Below are 17414 nucleotides of genomic sequence, written 5' to 3' on the forward strand. Positions count from 1 at the left end.
CTGTGGATAAGGCCCTTTTTAATAAAGTCCTGTAATTAAAAAAAACATGTTATAAATATCAGTGCTTTTCAAAGACACTTTGTGCTTCTTCATTTGATTTGTATAGAATAAGGCAATTCAAAGTCAAGAATTCTTTCAATAGCATGTATAACATTGCTCCAAGCCTAAAGCAGGGGGTGTACTAAGATAAGGATTATGTTTTGGTAAAGGAATCTAGAAAAACATACATATCACATAAAAGCTATGCAACACAGACATTATAAAATGGCAAAGCCAAACTCTCAATACTTATATGAAGACTCTGCATACAATTTTAATTCAGTTGCATTCCCTGTTGTGGTAAAAACTTCATGAGACTATCTTTAAATATTTGATCAGATGCAATTTTTTTCCCCAGAGGACCATTCCTCTTTCAGCAGTTCCCTTTTTACCTTGAGCACTCAAGAACCTCCTGTCTGCATCTTTAAGCAAGATTCTGCCCTGGGTTAACCGCATTGCAGAAAAGCTCTGATCTCACCCCCCATTTATGCTGGGCTGATATTTCTGGAGTTTCTATGTCCATCAGACCTGTGTTTATTTTGAAAACTTTATAGTTTTCAAAGGAGAATATGGATAATTGTGCTGATGTTAATAAATCAAATATTTATTAAAACTCAGGTCAAAAAAATTCAACCTGACTGGAAAGCAGTCATATAACATATATTTCTGAAACATATTTTATTGAATATTGAATATATAATCAAAATATATTTCTGTTGAGCCTAAAATGTTTAGTTTGAAACATCTTTGGGTCGACAAACTTCCTATAACTCTAAAACAGTGGTTCTGGTGGTGTGCATATTTGTGTGCGGTTCAGTTTTGAGGTCTGCTGTATCAACAGTATAGTTGGAAAACGGTACAGTAACTGTGTCAGGTAATCATCTTCATGTCTCCCAATTTGTTTTGGAACACAGAAGAAAACTATGCCAGATATCTATATCTGCAATCTGGCTATAGCAAATTCAATTTGTATCTTGGCACGCCCTTTCTCATTCACTAATGGACACAAGTAGGCGAGTGGGGTTTTGGCAGCCCTCTTTGCAGCATCATTACCTCCCTGGACACATGCAACCAGTCTACGTGCGGTGCCATTATGACCTCAATGAGTTTGGGCAGACACATAGTTTTACATTTTCATTCTGTATCCCAGGTAAAATTTATGCAAAGCTGTAGTAATTCAAGAATGAGAAATGCCATCCATCATGGTTAATGTTTTTTTGAAAACTGCAGAAATCCTTTTCTGACATTTGTGGAGGTGGCAGGAGTATTTTAAGTCTCACTATAGCATCACACTATGCACAAGGCCTTAAGGGATCCTCGTCACCACTAGTGGTATTATTCTGGGGAATATCTTTAGAGATGCAGCTTTCAGTAAAGGCTTAATGTCACCAAAACTAGATTTGTTTTAACAACTCTTGTTTAAGATAAAAAATTGGCTTCCAGGCGGCCTGCAGAAACCTACTATATCTATTTATTATCGATATTAAAAAATGTTGAGAGGTTTAAAACTTTTTTAAAATTCAGTAAGAATACAAGAAGAATTCTAGCTTTTATTGTAACTTCAGATTTCAAAAACAGCTTCTGTATATTCTTGACCTTAAGGAAAAAGTGACCAAATTCAGCAAAAATAAAATCTACTTTGGACCAAGGAAGTCTTCGTTCATATGTCTGTTTTTTTTGTTTTCCTTCATGCTTTCTCAAACTAACACAGATGCCTTAGAAGAAGACATCTCACCCCACCAAGGCCCTCCCAAGTCTCCCTCCAACATTCCCCCAGCTTTCCCCCCACCCCCAGTGCTTCCCTAGCACCCCTCCCCCCCCGCTCTCCCGCTGCCTGGACTCCTACCCAGCCCCACAAGGAGAATTCACCTTTCCCAGCCCTACACCCCTCAACAAATATCCCTTGCAGCCCACCCAGAAGTTTCCATGACCCTCACCCCTGTATACCTTCACAGCCCCGACACCACGTCCCCCCACACAAAGGGCTTCCCGACACCTCTCCCAGCCGGGCCCCCCCGCCCTGCCACACCCGCTGCGCTGCTGGAACAAGCATTTAGTCACCGACCGCCCCAGGGCTGCAAAAGACATCTGGTGCCCTGGCAGCGCCAGGGGGCTGCAGGACCCACCTCCGCAGCTGCGAGCTGGGCAAGAGGCACCGGGCAGCAAGACCCCAACCAGGGCTGCTACACCACCCACCACCAGGGCTGCAGCACCGACATTTATTTGCCAGGTGGCTGCAGGGCGGGGTCGCTCAGGCCATGGGGCAGGGCTGGGCCGGGCCAACTGAGGGGACAGGCAAAGCCGTATGCGGTAGTAGAAAGAGACAGAGGGCCAGAGACACCGCTTTGTATATCAATGGATACTATTCTTCAGTATGCATAAATCGAGAGTCTTTTTCTTTATCTCAACGCTCCACACCCGCACCTACAGTTTTTAAAAATGCTTTAAAGCCACCCGCCAGCTGCCGCCGCACGCAGTGTTGGCACTGCTATTTTTTTGAGTGCGGCAGGGGCTGTGCCATGTTGAGGGCGGTGCCATTGGTAGCGCGGCGGCACGGGCAGCGCCAGCTGCGGCACGGGCAGCGCCAGCTGCGGCACGGCGACGCCACTACCGGCACCACTTGCAGAGCGGCGGTGGCAGCGTCACGGGCACCATTTGCGGCGCGGCGGCGAGGACGCGGTTTCAACTCGCGATCGGCAGAATTCGTCCCGCGTCCAGGAGCATGGTTCGAGCGCCGTAAGAGCAGAACCGTGGCATTGCCGTGTGAGTGGCAATTGAAACCGTGGAGGGGCGCAGCCGTTCCGCACCCCCGCGGTCTCCAGGTGGGGGGGCCTGTCGCCAGGGGCGGGGCCGTTGCAGCACCGAGCACCCGCGGGCTGCGTTTGTCCCGGGGCTGCAGCGGCGCTGCAGTTCCGTACTCCCGTGCCGAGTGCTCGGGGGACGGCAGCGGCGGCTTCTCACCAGGAGGCAGCAGCGGGCGCCGCGGGATCGCGACGCCGTTAACAAAGGCCGGCAGCGCCGAGTGGAGAGGCGCCACCGCAGATCCGCGGCGCCAGGGCTGCAGTACGGACCCCTGGCCACTAGATGACAGCAAAAGCACACAACCAACTGGGCGGCTGCAGTATCCAACTTTGGTCGCCAGGTGGCAGCAGCGCTCCACCAACCCTGTGCTGAGCACTGGCAGGGCGAGCACTCGCCCTCCCCAGAAGCAATGCCGCCAATAATTGACTACCTGGGGCTTTATCTCTTACCAGTTTGGAGCCTGTCCTCCCACGAGGGAATGCTGCCTCTCACGGGAGACCTGGTCCATCACTCTGTCCTGGAGTAGTCCCACATTCTCCCGAGGAACTGCTGTCTCTGATTAAACGCCTGACCCATCACTCTGTCCTGAAATAATGCCCGCACTCCCCAAAAGAAATGATGCCATAAATTGGCTACCTGGGGCTTTATGTTCTTACCGTTTTGGAGCCTGGCCTCCCACGAGGGGACGCTGCCTCTCACAGCAGACCTGGTCCGTCACTCTGCCCTGGAGTTGTCCCCTACTTTCCCAAAGAAATGCTGTCTCCGACTAGATGCCTGGCCCATCATCCTGTCCTGAAAAGGTGACCACCCTCCCCAGAAGCAATGCTGCTGCTAACTGCCTCTCTGGGGCTTGATCTCTTACCTGTATAGAGCCTGTCCTCCCACGAGGGGATGCTACCTACCTCTCACAGGAGACCTGGTCTGCCACTCTGTCCTGGGGTAGTCTCACATTCTCCCAAGGAAATGCTGTCTCATGTCATTGAAGGCCCTCGTCGAGTTTCACGGCCTAAACGTACCTCAGTTAGGATCTTGTTTTGTCAGTTGGTGGGGTCAAGAGATAGCACACAGATACCAGCAGAGAAAATAACCGTTATGTGCTCTTTGTCTCAAAGGAATACAGAAAATAAGACAAGAAGCACGTACAAAAGGGATCAGCCTACAAGACCCTCGTTCAGGCAGATAAGCGAGGCAACGCACCTCATCAGTCCTACCACCAGTTAGCTACAGCAATAAAGAATGATACCTATTCCAATTGCCCCAGTATGTTACCATACTCCAGACGTGCAGGCACTGGGGAGCCCCTCTTGCAGCAAGGATTTGGAGAGCCTCTCTCGGCAATGGAGAAGTGCTACACAGGGTGTCCCCTTGTAGCTGAAGTCTCCAAAGTCGCTGCAAGAGGGTCCAGCTTTTGAACTATAGAGTAAACAAGCTCACCTCATTGCAAATGCAGAAATATCTGGTTTCACTTGCCTCTCAGATCCCAACAAAGCCTGGCCAGGGCTCAGGGAGGACCCGAGGGAGTTTCCTTTATCTACTGCATTTTGACCATGTGGTTCCAAAGAGGGCCAAACAGCTGGATCCATGGCTTTGGCCACCCGCCTCTAAGCAAGAAAGGATGCGCTGTCTTGATGATAACACCCCACCCCCAAACTCCCCTCAAAAGCCCCTAACCCCCCTTAAACCCCCTAAACCCGCCTAACCCCCCCAAACCCCCTTAAAACCCCTTAAACCACCTTAAAACCCCTAAACCCCCTTAAACCCCCTTAAAGTCCCTAAACCCTAAAACACCTTACCCCTTAACACCCTAAACCCTAAAACAGCTAAAAAATATAAACCCTAAAAACCCTAAATCCTAAAGGCCCTTAACCCTAGAAACCCTAAACAACCTAAACCCTAAAACCCATAAAAAACCTAAACCCTAAAACCCATAAACATCCTTAAACCTAAAAATCCTAAAACCTAAACAACTGAAATGCTAAAAACGCTAAACCATAAACAACCTAAACCCCTAAACAACTTAAAACCTAATACCCCTAAACCTCCTTTAACCCTAAAAACCCCCCAAAACCTAAACCCTAAAAACCCTTAGCACTCTTAAACCTAAATTCTAAATCCTAAACTTAAACCTTAAAACCCCTAAACACCATAAACCCTAAAAAAACTTAACAACCCAAAACCCTAACAACCCTTAAAACCCTTAAACCTAAAAAATCTAAACCCTAAAACCCCTGCACAGCCTAAACCCTAAAACCCTAAACAACATAAATGCTAAAAAGACTTAACACCCTAAACCCTAAAAACCCTAAACACCCTTAAACCTAAAACCCCTAAACCCTAAACAACCTAAATCCTAACCCCTTAACACACTTTAAAAACCTTAACTCCTAAATAACCTAAACCCTAAAAACCCTAAACACCCTTAAGCCTAAATACCTGAAACCCTAAAAACCCAAAATCCTAAAATCAAAGGCACCCATCCAAACCCTGCAAAGGCCAAAAAGCTGAAAAAAAGCCACTCTCCACAAAAAAAACCCCACACCACACAGAACACAAGATAAGATCATACTACCATAACCCCAGGAACCCAGGGCCAACAAACGCAGATTCTGTCCATAATGATAACATGCTGTAACACTTTACTCACTTAACCTCTGGCATACCATAACCCTGTTGCCCCAAAACCCCAGCACATTGTAGCCCTAAGGCAACATGAAATGGAACACAAAGTCCCTGGAGATCTCTGCCAGGACCTTCATGTGGTCCCTGACCTCAGGCATCACAACCTTGAAGTGAGACCAAGATAGAGGCACCAGGACAACACCGGCATCCATCTTCACACCCTGAAAAAGTGCCTGGGATAAACACTCCTGGGGAGAGAGGCTGAGGCACTCGGAGGCTTTGAACCAGCCAGCCACAATCACAGGGCTTCAGCTCATCATTTCTGTGTCAGAGCCACCAGGCAGATGGTCCCATCCTCCCTGAGAGACTGCTCAGGGCACCTGTACCCAGCTCCAGGGGGCTGGATACACAGCCTCAGATCCATGGCAGGGAGGGGTGCTTTAATGCTGGGAGCAGGATTTCTAACAGTGCCCCTGGAAACCTAAGAAACATCCCTGCACTGCTCCACATGTCACCAAAAGCAGGGGCTGAGGAAGGCTGCTTTGGGGCCCGTCGAGGGAACCAGCGTCCCTGGGCTGCTCTGTGGCCACCGGCTGCCGTTGCTGTCACGCAGGTCTCAGTGCTGCTCTGCAGTTGGCCATCACCTCTCCAGCGCACCACACATCTGCACTGGCTCTCCCTGGGAACAGAGATCACAAGCGAGGGATGGGCTTGGCTTTGCCCCCAGTCCCAGGCTGCCACCAGAGACCTGCCACCCCCACCCCAGCTGTGCAATGTGGGCACCACGTACAGCTGCAGATGTGGGTCAGGGCAGCTGTGGGCAGGGGGCAAGCCCCGTGGTGATGTCCCCGGTGCTGGCAGCAGGCAGGGCTGGGGAAAGCGAGGGGACACCCAGGGCAGCTGGCGGCGGGGCGCAGCACCCTCAGCAATGCCCGGCTCCTTGTGCCTCGGCCCCAGGGCTGCAGCGCAGGGCTGGCCCCAGCTGGGGCTGGGCTGGGAGCAGCCAGGCAGGCCCCCCCCGGCAGCCCAGGCACACGCCTGCGCCCTGCATGTGACAGCCTGGTCCTTTGCAATCGACCGCGTGGCATCCAGAGAAGAGCCCTGGGCCTGAGCCATCTCTTCAAGGATGAGGCCTTGCCTCGGCTTCTGTCCCTAAAATCCCTCCCTCCGGCCCCCACACTTCCCCTCACCCCCAGTCCCTGTGAGCGGGGAATCCACCTCCCCAGCTTCGGCCGGGTGGTGCAAGCGCCCCCAGGGCTCACCCTGCCATCCATGTGGTTCCTGGAAGAAACACCATCCCGCCATGCCGCAAACTGCTATCCCTATGGACACAATGGGGGCAGCTGGCATATGGGGGTCACTCTCGGGGCTATTCTAGTGAGCAACACTCAGAAAGGCCAAAAGCTGGAGTGCAGAGTTGATGCCAGCATTACAGCCGGTTGCAAGCGAAAGGCACCCAATGGATGTGGGAGCTGCTGGGAGGGAAATTGCCACGTCAGGACGGTTGGGAATCTCAGGCTGCCTGGGAGGGAGCTCCATCAAGCGCTCAGAGGCGAGGCTTGAGATCCTTACAGCCATGGAGTTTTTTGCATAGAGAGTTGCGCTAAGCAAGGCTGGTTTATCACTTTGGCTACAACACGAGGGTGCTGCACCCCTGCATGTGTGCTTCCCCTGAGCCGACAGAGAACTTTCTCTCCTGGGCTTTGTTCCTTCTGGGACAGTGGCTGTGAGCGAGGCAGGGCTGTCAGATATGCACAGCAGGAATCGAGGGGCTCAGAACGGATAAATGCCCCAGCCTGTGCCTGGCCCTGCCCCTCTCATACAGCCTCCATGGCAGTTACCTTTCAGCTGAATAGAACCATCAACGAAGTTACTTGTACATAGAAAACGGGGACATCACATACCATGAAGCAAAGCCAAGAAGGTGACACCTGATTTTAAAAAAGAATATATTTAGTACATCACAAAAAATGCGGTGGAACTCATTCTTCCAATTGGATTAGGCAGGAGGAAAATGGATTTGGAAAGCAAATAAAAATCACTCACTTCAAGCTATAAGGTGGCTACTAAACATGGACTCTCCCGTGCATGTCCTGCTCATTAGTTCCGTGCTTTGGACATGCCTGCAGTTTCCCTGGAGCACCCTCTCTGGGTTTCTCTTCCAAAGTGGTTCCTAGGACATCTGCATAAGGAAGCTGCCTGAAGAAATCACCGATTGTTATCCTGTCGGGTTTCAGCCAGGGCAGATAGCCTGTGCTGAAACCTGACTACAAACTGCTGGCATCGCAGCTTGTGGATCCTAAGAAAAAGGAGGTACACGATATGAATTTACGGTACAACGCTGTCACTGAAACAAGCCATGTGAAGTGGAATATAGTACTTTCAGCAACAGTGAAATAGCGTACATTAAAAAACTAATCATCTATATACAAAAAAGTAATGAAAACTTATTTTCAGGACATTTCTCAAGATCTTGAGAAAGATACCTTTGTTACTGGCAAGGAAAGAAGAAGTAAGAAACTAAAAAGTGTCCATCCCAATACACACACCACCACCCCCCACCAAATTACCTCAGGTGAAATGTGGCCTTTTTAAAAAGTACCAGCATCTAAGGTGTATGTAGTGACCTGGAACAACGTTGCTGCATATTTGGGATTCAGATGATACAGGGCAGTGTGAGGATTGCTAACAGACAAAACAGTAGGACTTACTTTGCCTCTTTATTTCGGTAGCTAGGTGAATAGCTAAGGATTGAGGCTCTTGGGGCGAGGCGTCTGCTTACCCTTGAGCAAACAGTACTTCAATAAGTGTAAAACAAAACCTGCAACATTGGGAATGGCATTTTCCTGCTGACATGCATTTTTTTCCAAATGCCAGGTGTCTGCTTCCTATCTGGGGCCATCTTTGTGCACACTAAATATAGTTCATGCACTTAGTGCAGTGTTCAGAGTTTTGAAAGATGGACAGCAGTGTCTGGTACACACCTGGGCTTCTTGACCTTCCTGAATTTTTTCAACGGTTGATCTCCAAAAGCTTTTTTTCTCTCCTTTTCTCTTCTGGTATGCTTTCAGCCTCTTTTCCAGAGGCCTGTTTTTTCTTTCCGTTTCTTTGCTTTTCATTTTCCTGAAATGAAAGACCCTGCAAACCTTGATATTCCACAGCGTTATTAGATTGGTAAAACCATGATCAACTGGAATCAGTTCTTATTTTAAACAAAGGGAGCTCATTTTACCTTCTTTCCTCTGAAAGGCTCATCAGCTATTTGGGGTCTACCGAGGAGTCTGCTGTGCTCTCGGGGGTGGTTGGAGGCAAAGGTACAAGCACCTGAACGAGAAAAATAAGTTGACAGGTGGCAAGACACCTAGAGTAGTAAGCTACTGTTTTCCAAATTGCTACCTTAGCTCCTCAAATAAGATCCCTTTGGTTGCTTTGCATTATCCACATTTTGCACAGTTGTAAGATAGGCTTCAGGAGCTCTGATGAATTGGGATGATGGACTGCCCCTTGCGGGCTGGGGCACCGCAAACTGGAGGGGCCTTGGAGGGTAGGACAGACCTCAGAGAAACACAGGGAAAGGAGGGCAAGAAAAGCCTTGCCAGCTTCTTTCTGCTGGGGTTTCTTCTGCCTTCCTGGGACACGGTTCTGCTGTTATCCTTTGAGCAGCATTATCCCATTCTGGGGCGTTAGCCTTTTATTTTTAAGTCTGCTGTTTTGTATTGGACTTCTTGTAAGTATTTAGATTGATTAAGCACATTCCCGATGCATCTGAACCTTTTTGTTTTTTCTTCTCTATCATTACAGGGTGAGAAAAGTCAAACAGACAAAGGATCTAATGACAGAAAAAGGCACAGCAGCTACTTGGACCTATCAGAAACTACTGTCATACATGAGAAACATCACATTGTTTGTTGGCCTGACATCCCTCTACTATTTCTGATTTCACCACTATATCTGCCCCTGCTTCTTTGTAGAGGAGGAACAGAGATGGTGCTGTGTCCAAGAAGTCTTTTGCCTGGGGCTCTGTGTTTCCTTCACCTACATGGCTCCTTTGATCTTCCAAACGCACTTCTGGAACACAAAAGTACATGCAGCAAAGTGACTTCGTGGAAGTGGACAACACCTAAACCAAAATCCACCAGCAGCACAATAAGGAATAGGACCAGAAGCCCCAGATTTTGAAAACCCTCAGCCCCTCCTCATACCTGTGCATCTGTCCATAGGTACTGGCACCTCCTCGGCTGATGGAGGGGAGAGGCCAGCCACCTCCTCTCCAAAGATGTCCCCGCAGTTTTCAATCACAAACTCCACCAGCACCTTCACACATCAAAGCCTTGGTATCAGCCTACGAGTTTTCTCCCTTTGAGCCTCCCAGTTTTCTCGCTTTGAGCCTCCCAGTTCTCCCTGCCATCCCCCTGGGGAGGGAGGGAGCAGGCAGCTATGTGGTGCACAGCTGGCAGCCCCACCTAAACCACAAGAGCTTATGAACAAAATAGTTAGCTGGTTGATGGTGAGAGTACTCATCCTTTGTCCTCCATCAGGGCACGGGTGTCTCCCATTCACATTGGGATGCACAAAAGCCTCAGCAATCCAGCTGCTGTTGGAGCTGCTGGAAAAGCTTTTTGAGTGAGCAGACATATTTGTAGTGGCCAGCATGGCAGTCTGGTTTATACCATTGCGCTGAGTGTGGGGGTCTGGAGAAACTGCCTGGCAGTCAGTGTGCAGGGATGACGGCCGCAGGGGATAGCAAGCTGCAGGTGATGGGCAGCAGCAACACCGTGTCTGCCTGCGTGTTGCCCTGGCTCTGAGCTAATGGCGCTGCTCCCCGATGGAGCATCCATCAAGCCTCAGCACGAGTTGTGTCTTAGCCAGAATCCAAGCAGAAGCTGAGAGGACAGTGACACCTCCAGAGGTGCGATGCAGCCCCTACCTCCCTGCGTGACTGTGCTGCAGTGTGAGTCCTAAAGCACCTGAGCTCAGCCATGATGCCCACTGGCAAGAAGTCTGGGCCAAGGGATGATCCCAAAGTCCTCCCCTAGGACACACCACCAAACAATATCTGCCTAGTCCCCAATTATCACATGGCAGACAGAAGAGAGGAAAGATCATTTTATTGAGGACATCATCTGCAGGCTGGGGTGTGGTGGCTACACAGGAGCCCCAGGGCTTCAGACAAGAAAACAGCACCTGCAAGGATAAGAGCCAGAAAGCACTGCTAAAGCCACAAAGCTAGGACGAGGCATGACTTGGTTGTCCTTGCTTTGGGGAACACTTTACAAAGTGCCTTGCCTCAGCACTCCCACCCAAAAGACTGGTTCTCTTCATTTACTCCAGCACCCTCAGCAGACAATAAAAGCCTTACACAAGCAGCCTGCCACGGCAAGAAAGGATTTTCAAATGGAATGTTACTGCCTGTGGAACAGGGTTTAATAGGCTGTATGCCCAAGACCTCTGACTCCCCTTTACTGACCTAGGCCCCCATGTTTGTGCTTTTCCCAAATGATATTCGTTCTAATGTTTGGTCCACAGTTCCGTATTCTAATATCTAATATTGCATTCCACCACTTCATACCTTGATTTTTCAATCGCTTCATCTGTCTCTGGCCGGCCCCCTCACAGGGAACACTGAAACACAGATCGGGACTCCCCACTCGCTTCACAGTTAAACTGTGTCTCACACACATCACACTCTCTGGGCAGCCCTCAGTCACACAGGCAGTATGTTACCAGGTACCATGCACTTACATACAACTCTAGGAATGCTGACAGCTTGTGTTGGCACACAAAGTATGTCTTTCAATGAACAATTGCCAAAAACCAAATTCTAAGTTTTTCTGGCCCTAAGCAGCATGTTAAGTTTTCAGCTATCCTCACCTAGAATTGCCAGAATATTATTTTTTGTTGTTGTTTGGGGTTTTTTTACACAAGATTCATAACTAATTTTGAACATGTAACAAGGCAACACAAACAAACAAGACACAGAGTGCTATGTCAGTTGTTATGTTCTAGGAATTTCCCAAATCTTAAGACACCCTAAAGGAAGTTTTTAGCTACCCAGATCTTAAGACAATCAAATATTCAAAACAAAGAATAAATATAAATACCTTTCATGTTGTGCAGAAGTCCTTGTCCACCTGTGTGAGAAGCAGAGGGGTAGGGGAGTCTCACCAACAAAAGATCCAGTCAAGGGCCCAGAGGGCCCCCAGACCCCTGGATTCCAGCACCGGCGGAGAGTTCTCCTGCCTAGCTCACCACATTGATGCCAAAATGGCACAGAGTAACTGCTCACAGACCAATTTTGTCTTTAAGCAGCAAAGGTATTTATTTTGTGCAACATTGGGGAGCTAGCCGATCCGCACCGGCCAAACTAGCTCCCAAGTTTCCAATGAAAAGTTAGGTATTTTATACAGTTTTCGTGAGAGGTTACACAACATCTTTACATACATATTCACTTGATTTGGGCACCCAATCATTCCATTCACAATAGGTGGGATCTAGGTGGAATAGACCTTTCCATTTTCTTTGTTCAACAATTTCCTGACTTGATGGTCTCCTCCTCTCCTTCAGGTGCCCACCTTATCTTTTCTAATTATTCAGAGTACATTCCTTTCTCAACACAGAGCATTGTACCAAACTCATCCTGATTCATTGCCATTTATTTATTAAGACCTTGTTCTCTTTCACAGGTGCAGCAGCTGTTTCTTGGCTTTCTCCACACCCTGGGCTAGGCCCCTGATGGTCACGGTGTCACTGCCAGAGCCCTTGGTGGGGAAGTGGATGCGGACTTCACCATGCTCCTCCACGATGGAGCGGATGAAGTGGCCTTTGGCACCAATGAGGGAACTGTGCAGTTTGGAAGGAATAGAGACCTCCACCTCTGTGCTGTTGACCTAAGAGAGGACAGTACCAGCCTCTTAAGCTGTAGAAATGTGTTTGCACCCACTCTGCTTACCCTCTAACCTCCCACCTTGCTAGGAGCTTTATAGATCTGGAAGAAATGCCTGAGCAGAGGGCTTTGAGACTGGCTACTCCTGACAGGAGCAGTCACAAACTTAGGTTTATGAGTCAAGAACAGACTGACACATTTGTCTCCTCCCTGCCCTCACCCATTACAACCACATCTGTATCTGTGTCTTCTAGCAACATTTTCAAGTCCTTCAACTGCAAAAGGCCAGTTGCTTCACTTACCAGCTCCTGGATGGCAAGAACCCTGTGGCAAGCAGCGTCAGTTTGCTGTCTTGCCTGTGATAACAATCATCTCAGTTGCTGTTCTTTGCTGGGAGATCAACTTTGGTGTTGCTTTCTTTACAGATCTGCCACAAAAGGAAAAAAATCATCTCAGAAGTGTCCCATGTCAGAAAAAAGCCCTTGCAGGCCATATTTGACATCACCAATGACCAGGAGAGAGCATCCAGTGGGATTCTGCTGCAGGCAGTGATCATCATGAGCACTTGAGTTAGGAAAGATGTCTCACCTTCTTGATATTGGCACCTCCTTTCCCTATGATGTTCTTGTGGAACTGTTTGCAGATGGGGACAGAAATAGAAATGCTGTTTCAACCTAAGGGAGAAAGGAAGGGAGAACTGAAGATTACACTGTCGTGGCAAGTGAGGCCCGACTGCAGGAACTCTGATAAACAAGCTTTTGACAATAGGCTTAGACCCAAGGAAGTTCTCTATACAAGAGACTTGTAAGAGTAAACAAAGGCAAGTACGTTCCCCTATAGCCTTCAAATAACAGGTATTACCCCCCTGCCTCCATTCAGCCAAAACAGTGTCGACAGCTCCCTCCTCTTGAGGTGTTTTAGCTCTACCCAAGCCAGTACAGCTCTGCTTTACCCCAGGGTTATTCAGGCATGTAGGAGGGAACATCAGACAGAAGACCTCCTTACCAGGTCTGCCACCATCTTGTGCATGTACTCTGTGCACTTCACCTCATTTTTGGGACCTCTAAGTTGGACAATATCACTCTTCTGTGCAGGGTCTGGGAAGCTGATGATAACCTGTAGGAGGTGGTCATTTATAGTCAACTCAAGCAAATGCAAGAACCCTTGTGTCAGACACATGCAAAGGCTGGGGGGATCCTACACATCCCCTTTTCCCATTCAGAAAAGGGTAACCGTGTTAGCGGCTTCTGGCTAAAAGAACTATCTTCTCAGACACTTGAGCTACAGACCCACTAAAGTTACAGCTTCATTGATGATAGGCCTACTACCCGTGTAGAAAATACCCCCCCCCGGATTCCTCATCTCCTAAAAAGCCTTCCCTCTGGGAATTTCTCCTGGATCCGCTCACCCTTCTGCCCAATGATGGTCTGGTGGAATTTCTGCTCAACAATTAGGTCCTTGGTGTGTTCATTTTCCTGATGAGAACAGAGTTCACATTGAGTGTTCAGCAGGAGAGCCATATACTTTTAATTACCAGCTTGCTGCCTGACAGTTTACTTGCCAGCACTGTCCCTCTTTTCTCTAGAAAAAATTCACTCTAGGTTGACAGAGAAGGGCTACTCGAGGGAACAGAGGAAGACATTTGTGAAGAGGAACTTGCACTTATGAGATCCAAGTGCTCGGTGGGCAAGGGGCACACACTTGCACCAGAAGGTTACAAGGGAACACAAGAGCCCAAACATCACATCCTACTCACTTACCATATGGGAAGCAAGTTCCAGCAGCTCTTTCTTGGCCTGTTGGACCCCCTGTGGGTCTCCTTCAATTCTGATCAGGTTGCTCTTCTCATTGTCTGGGGGAATACACACATACACCTTGTAGAGGTCCTTAATCCTGTTAACTTCGAGGCAAGGACTGTGGTGACACAGTCTGCTAGGCAAGGACTTGGAAGCAAGGCACCTTGATTATCACTGTTTAGAGGCTGTTTAAGAAGTAAACCCACCTCTGAGAAAGGCTCAGGGGGGTAGGGTTGAGACAGGAGAAATTGCCTCCTCACCCTGGAGTTCAGTGAGAGCAGATCTGTGCCACACAAGAACCTGCACAAGTAAATACTGTGGCATCTACAGAGCCAATTGTTCACTTGTCAGAACAAGGCACATTTCTTCCCCAAACAGTATCACATTTAGAGCAGAAGATAATCATTCATTTCTATCCCAGATTCTTTGTTGAGGAAGATATTGCAGCACAATCAAACTAGTAGACTGCAGTAAGGTCATATTCTACAGTCTGTGCTGTACCTCCCTCCTCCAGAAGCCAGACTACCACCATCTACAGGGCTATTTAACCACTTAGTGGGAACCAGCTACACCTGCACATCATCCATGTCAACCAACCCACTGCCTCTGAGGCAAGGCCACGGCTGCATGTTATCACTGTTAATCAACCCACTGCCTTCATTCCTCACCAAGCAGATTTCCACCACCCACAACTGGCTGCTAAAATGTAATTCACACAGAGCAAACTTTAAAAAAAAAAAAAAAAAATTCCTCCAGGACATGTCAAAGTAATTCCACTACTGTTCAAGCTCCCAAGATAATTTCACACATTAAAGCCATTGCAAGGCCTCACAGCCCATTTCTCTCCTTGTACCACCACCACTCCAGAAAAGCAGAGGAAATGTGATGGAGACAGCACACTGGGTGAGCTACAGAGCCCCTGATATGATCTACTAAACACGGAGAGTCTGAGCATGGGAAGGATTAGAAAGGCACTCCACTTACTGTTAGCTCCATTCTTGCCAATGAGGTGTCGGTGGAATTGGTGGTCAACATTGATTTCTGCATAATCCATCCAGTTGATCTAAAAAGAATTGTATAGGGCCAGGTAGGGTAGGCCACTGCTTCTGTCTCGTGCCCTAAGTAACTGCCTACTGCCCGTATTGGCACTGACTCACCAGCAGTCAGCTACAAGCACTTCTCCTGCTATTAAGCAGAGCACAAGCATTCCTCTGGTTTGAGAAGAGAACATTGTGCTCATGAAACATTGAAAAGACTTACTTATATGCCTCTCCAGCTATAACAAAGAGAATCCTTCCTTCTCTGCATCAAAAAATTGAATGCTGACTTTTCAAGAATGCTATGGATGAGTTTCATAACCAAGGGGTGTCATCCACCTGCCACACAATTTGTCTTCTGCAAGTTCGATTAAGCATGTCAAGACATCATATGGATCTGATAAACACCTCATCACCTCTGCTCTGTTGCCCCTTCTTCCCCCAGTTTCTTACTGGATCTAGTAACTCCAGCTCACCAGATCCTTGACCATGACTTCAATCTGTTCCTGAGCCACAGACACATCTTCTGTAGGTCCTTCCAAAGTGATTTTATCCTCTCCTTCAGTGAATTTGAGGTGAACCTTGAGATTAAAGACAATGAATCTCTTAAGAATTTTCCAAGATCCAAGCCAGGCCAATGTTGTTGGTCAGGCCTACACCATCAATCCCTGCCACTAAGAGATGTGCTCCTTCCCAAAAAGCCCAAACAAAATCCCCACATTTTTACAAGTCAGTAACTTAACAATTTTGGCCACATGGCAGTGCCTAGAGCCCATCGATCCCTGCCACTAAGAGATGCGCTCCTTCCCAAAAAGCCCAAACAAAATCCCCACATTTTTACAAGTCAGTAACTTAACAATTTTGGCCATATGGCAGTGCCTAGAGCCCAAGGCTCTGGTGCTGTCCCGGAGTCTGCAAGGGCTTTGGAGAAGTTACTTATCTAGCCTTTATCTAGATACCGTCTAACTCACCAGGGAGAAGCCTTGTTGCAGTCAGCATTTCCACGTACCCTACTACATCAGTTCTCAAAACAGCACCACATAAAGCTTCCTTGGAAGAGCTCAACCCATGAAAATAACATAGGATGAGCAGTGTTTGCAGCAGTAAAAGAGAGGGTTCCCTTTAATAGTAAAGATCTGTGTCATTTCCCCCTGGTTTTACCCACGCTAGAATACATCTCTCTCTTCCGTGACAACTGATCTGAACTAAACCATTTTTATTACAAGATAACATTGAGCGATCTTTGGTTTTATTTCTTTTGTTGTTGTGTTGTGTTTTTTTAAGGAGAATACTAGTGTTAAAAGTGAATCCAGGACATCAGAGACAGAAGAGAGACAATTCACCTCAGGAACTGAGCCTGTGAACGAATCTGTAGAACAGACAGATTCATCTGTAAAATCTTTCTCCAGGAAAAGATGCGGTTCAGACACAGGCAACTCCCTCAGTAAGAAAGATTCTAAGTTTTCTCAGAGATTATGGAGACAGCTACTCTGAAACTAGCTATTACAGAAAGGGGAGAGTAGAAGAATTTAGTTGTTGTCTGCCGTGTAAGTACCTCATTGTTCCTTCATTTAAAATATTATACTTGTACAACCTCTTAGTGTACTTACCAACACACTTCTATAGATACACTTATGCTAATTACTCTGATGTGGGAAAGGGTATAAATTATGTAAGTAAATAAAACTTGAAGTTCTGGGAGTTGTGTCAGAAACCTGGATGTCACAGTGTCGAGATTAAGTCCATAGATGTGTTTGCTGGAGGGTGACAGTGCTGTGAAGGAAACACTGAGTAATGAGGTAATTATGGAAGTTCCAGGGGAAAAAAAACACCAAACTGATGAAGTCAGTGTAGAAGTCTGAACTCTTTGTCTCAGATCACTAAATACATTGTACCAGTCTGATACATGTCCTGAAACACATGAGAAAAACAAGCAGCAGAGTATCTGAGGCTAAAAACTTCACAAATCTAGTAACTGAAGGAAAAACCTAAATGTCCACAGATTAGAGAGACATAAGAGGACACAAAAAGTACTTGGGATCCATTCTAGAGGAGAATTTGGTTCAGCCTGCAATTCTCTAATAAGCTGTTTCCCTCACAGCTGCTCATCAAAGAGCTGATGGTAGAGTTTGGAGAGCTGTTGCTCACTTCAAAGGATAGTTTCTAGATTCCAGATCATGATGCTAGTTAATAGTTCAGCTCATAATGCCCATCAGTTTCAAATATTTAAGTAAGGAA

At 47.5% G+C, this 17414-nt stretch overlaps 1 protein-coding gene across 1 annotated transcript; it reads right to left on the reverse strand.

Moving 5' to 3' along the window:
* Positions 1 to 2671: 2671 nt before the first annotated feature.
* LOC121090730 (vigilin-like) lies at positions 2672 to 15911 on the reverse strand. The gene is made up of 4 exons (XM_040599452.1): positions 15124 to 15911; positions 14104 to 14243; positions 13752 to 13818; positions 2672 to 4442 (listed from the first exon to the last, which is right to left on the reverse strand). Exons 1-4 carry the CDS (start codon positions 15191 to 15193, stop codon positions 4369 to 4371), a joined length of 351 nt encoding a protein of 116 aa, XP_040455386.1. The 5' UTR covers positions 15194 to 15911; the 3' UTR covers positions 2672 to 4368.
* Positions 15912 to 17414: the final 1503 nt, after the last annotated feature.

The sequence above is a fragment of the Falco naumanni genome, chromosome 6, assembly GCF_017639655.2.
Source record: "Falco naumanni isolate bFalNau1 chromosome 6, bFalNau1.pat, whole genome shotgun sequence".
NCBI classification, from domain to species: domain Eukaryota; kingdom Metazoa; phylum Chordata; class Aves; order Falconiformes; family Falconidae; genus Falco; species Falco naumanni.

Excerpts from the sequence above, each read along its gene's own strand:
- LOC121090730 (XM_040599452.1), bottom strand. The coding sequence starts at position 15,193 with ATGGATTATGCAGAAATCAATGTTGACCACCAATTCCACCGACACCTC. Across the intron at positions 14,244-15,123 it reads TGGCAAGAATGGAGCTAACA|TTAACAGGATTAAGGACCTC; the intron begins GTAAGTGGAGTG and ends CTTGCCTCGAAG. Across the intron at positions 4,443-13,751 it reads GACCATCATTGGGCAGAAGG|AGGCGGGTGGCCAAAGCCAT; the intron begins GTGAGCGGATCC and ends TTTCTTGCTTAG.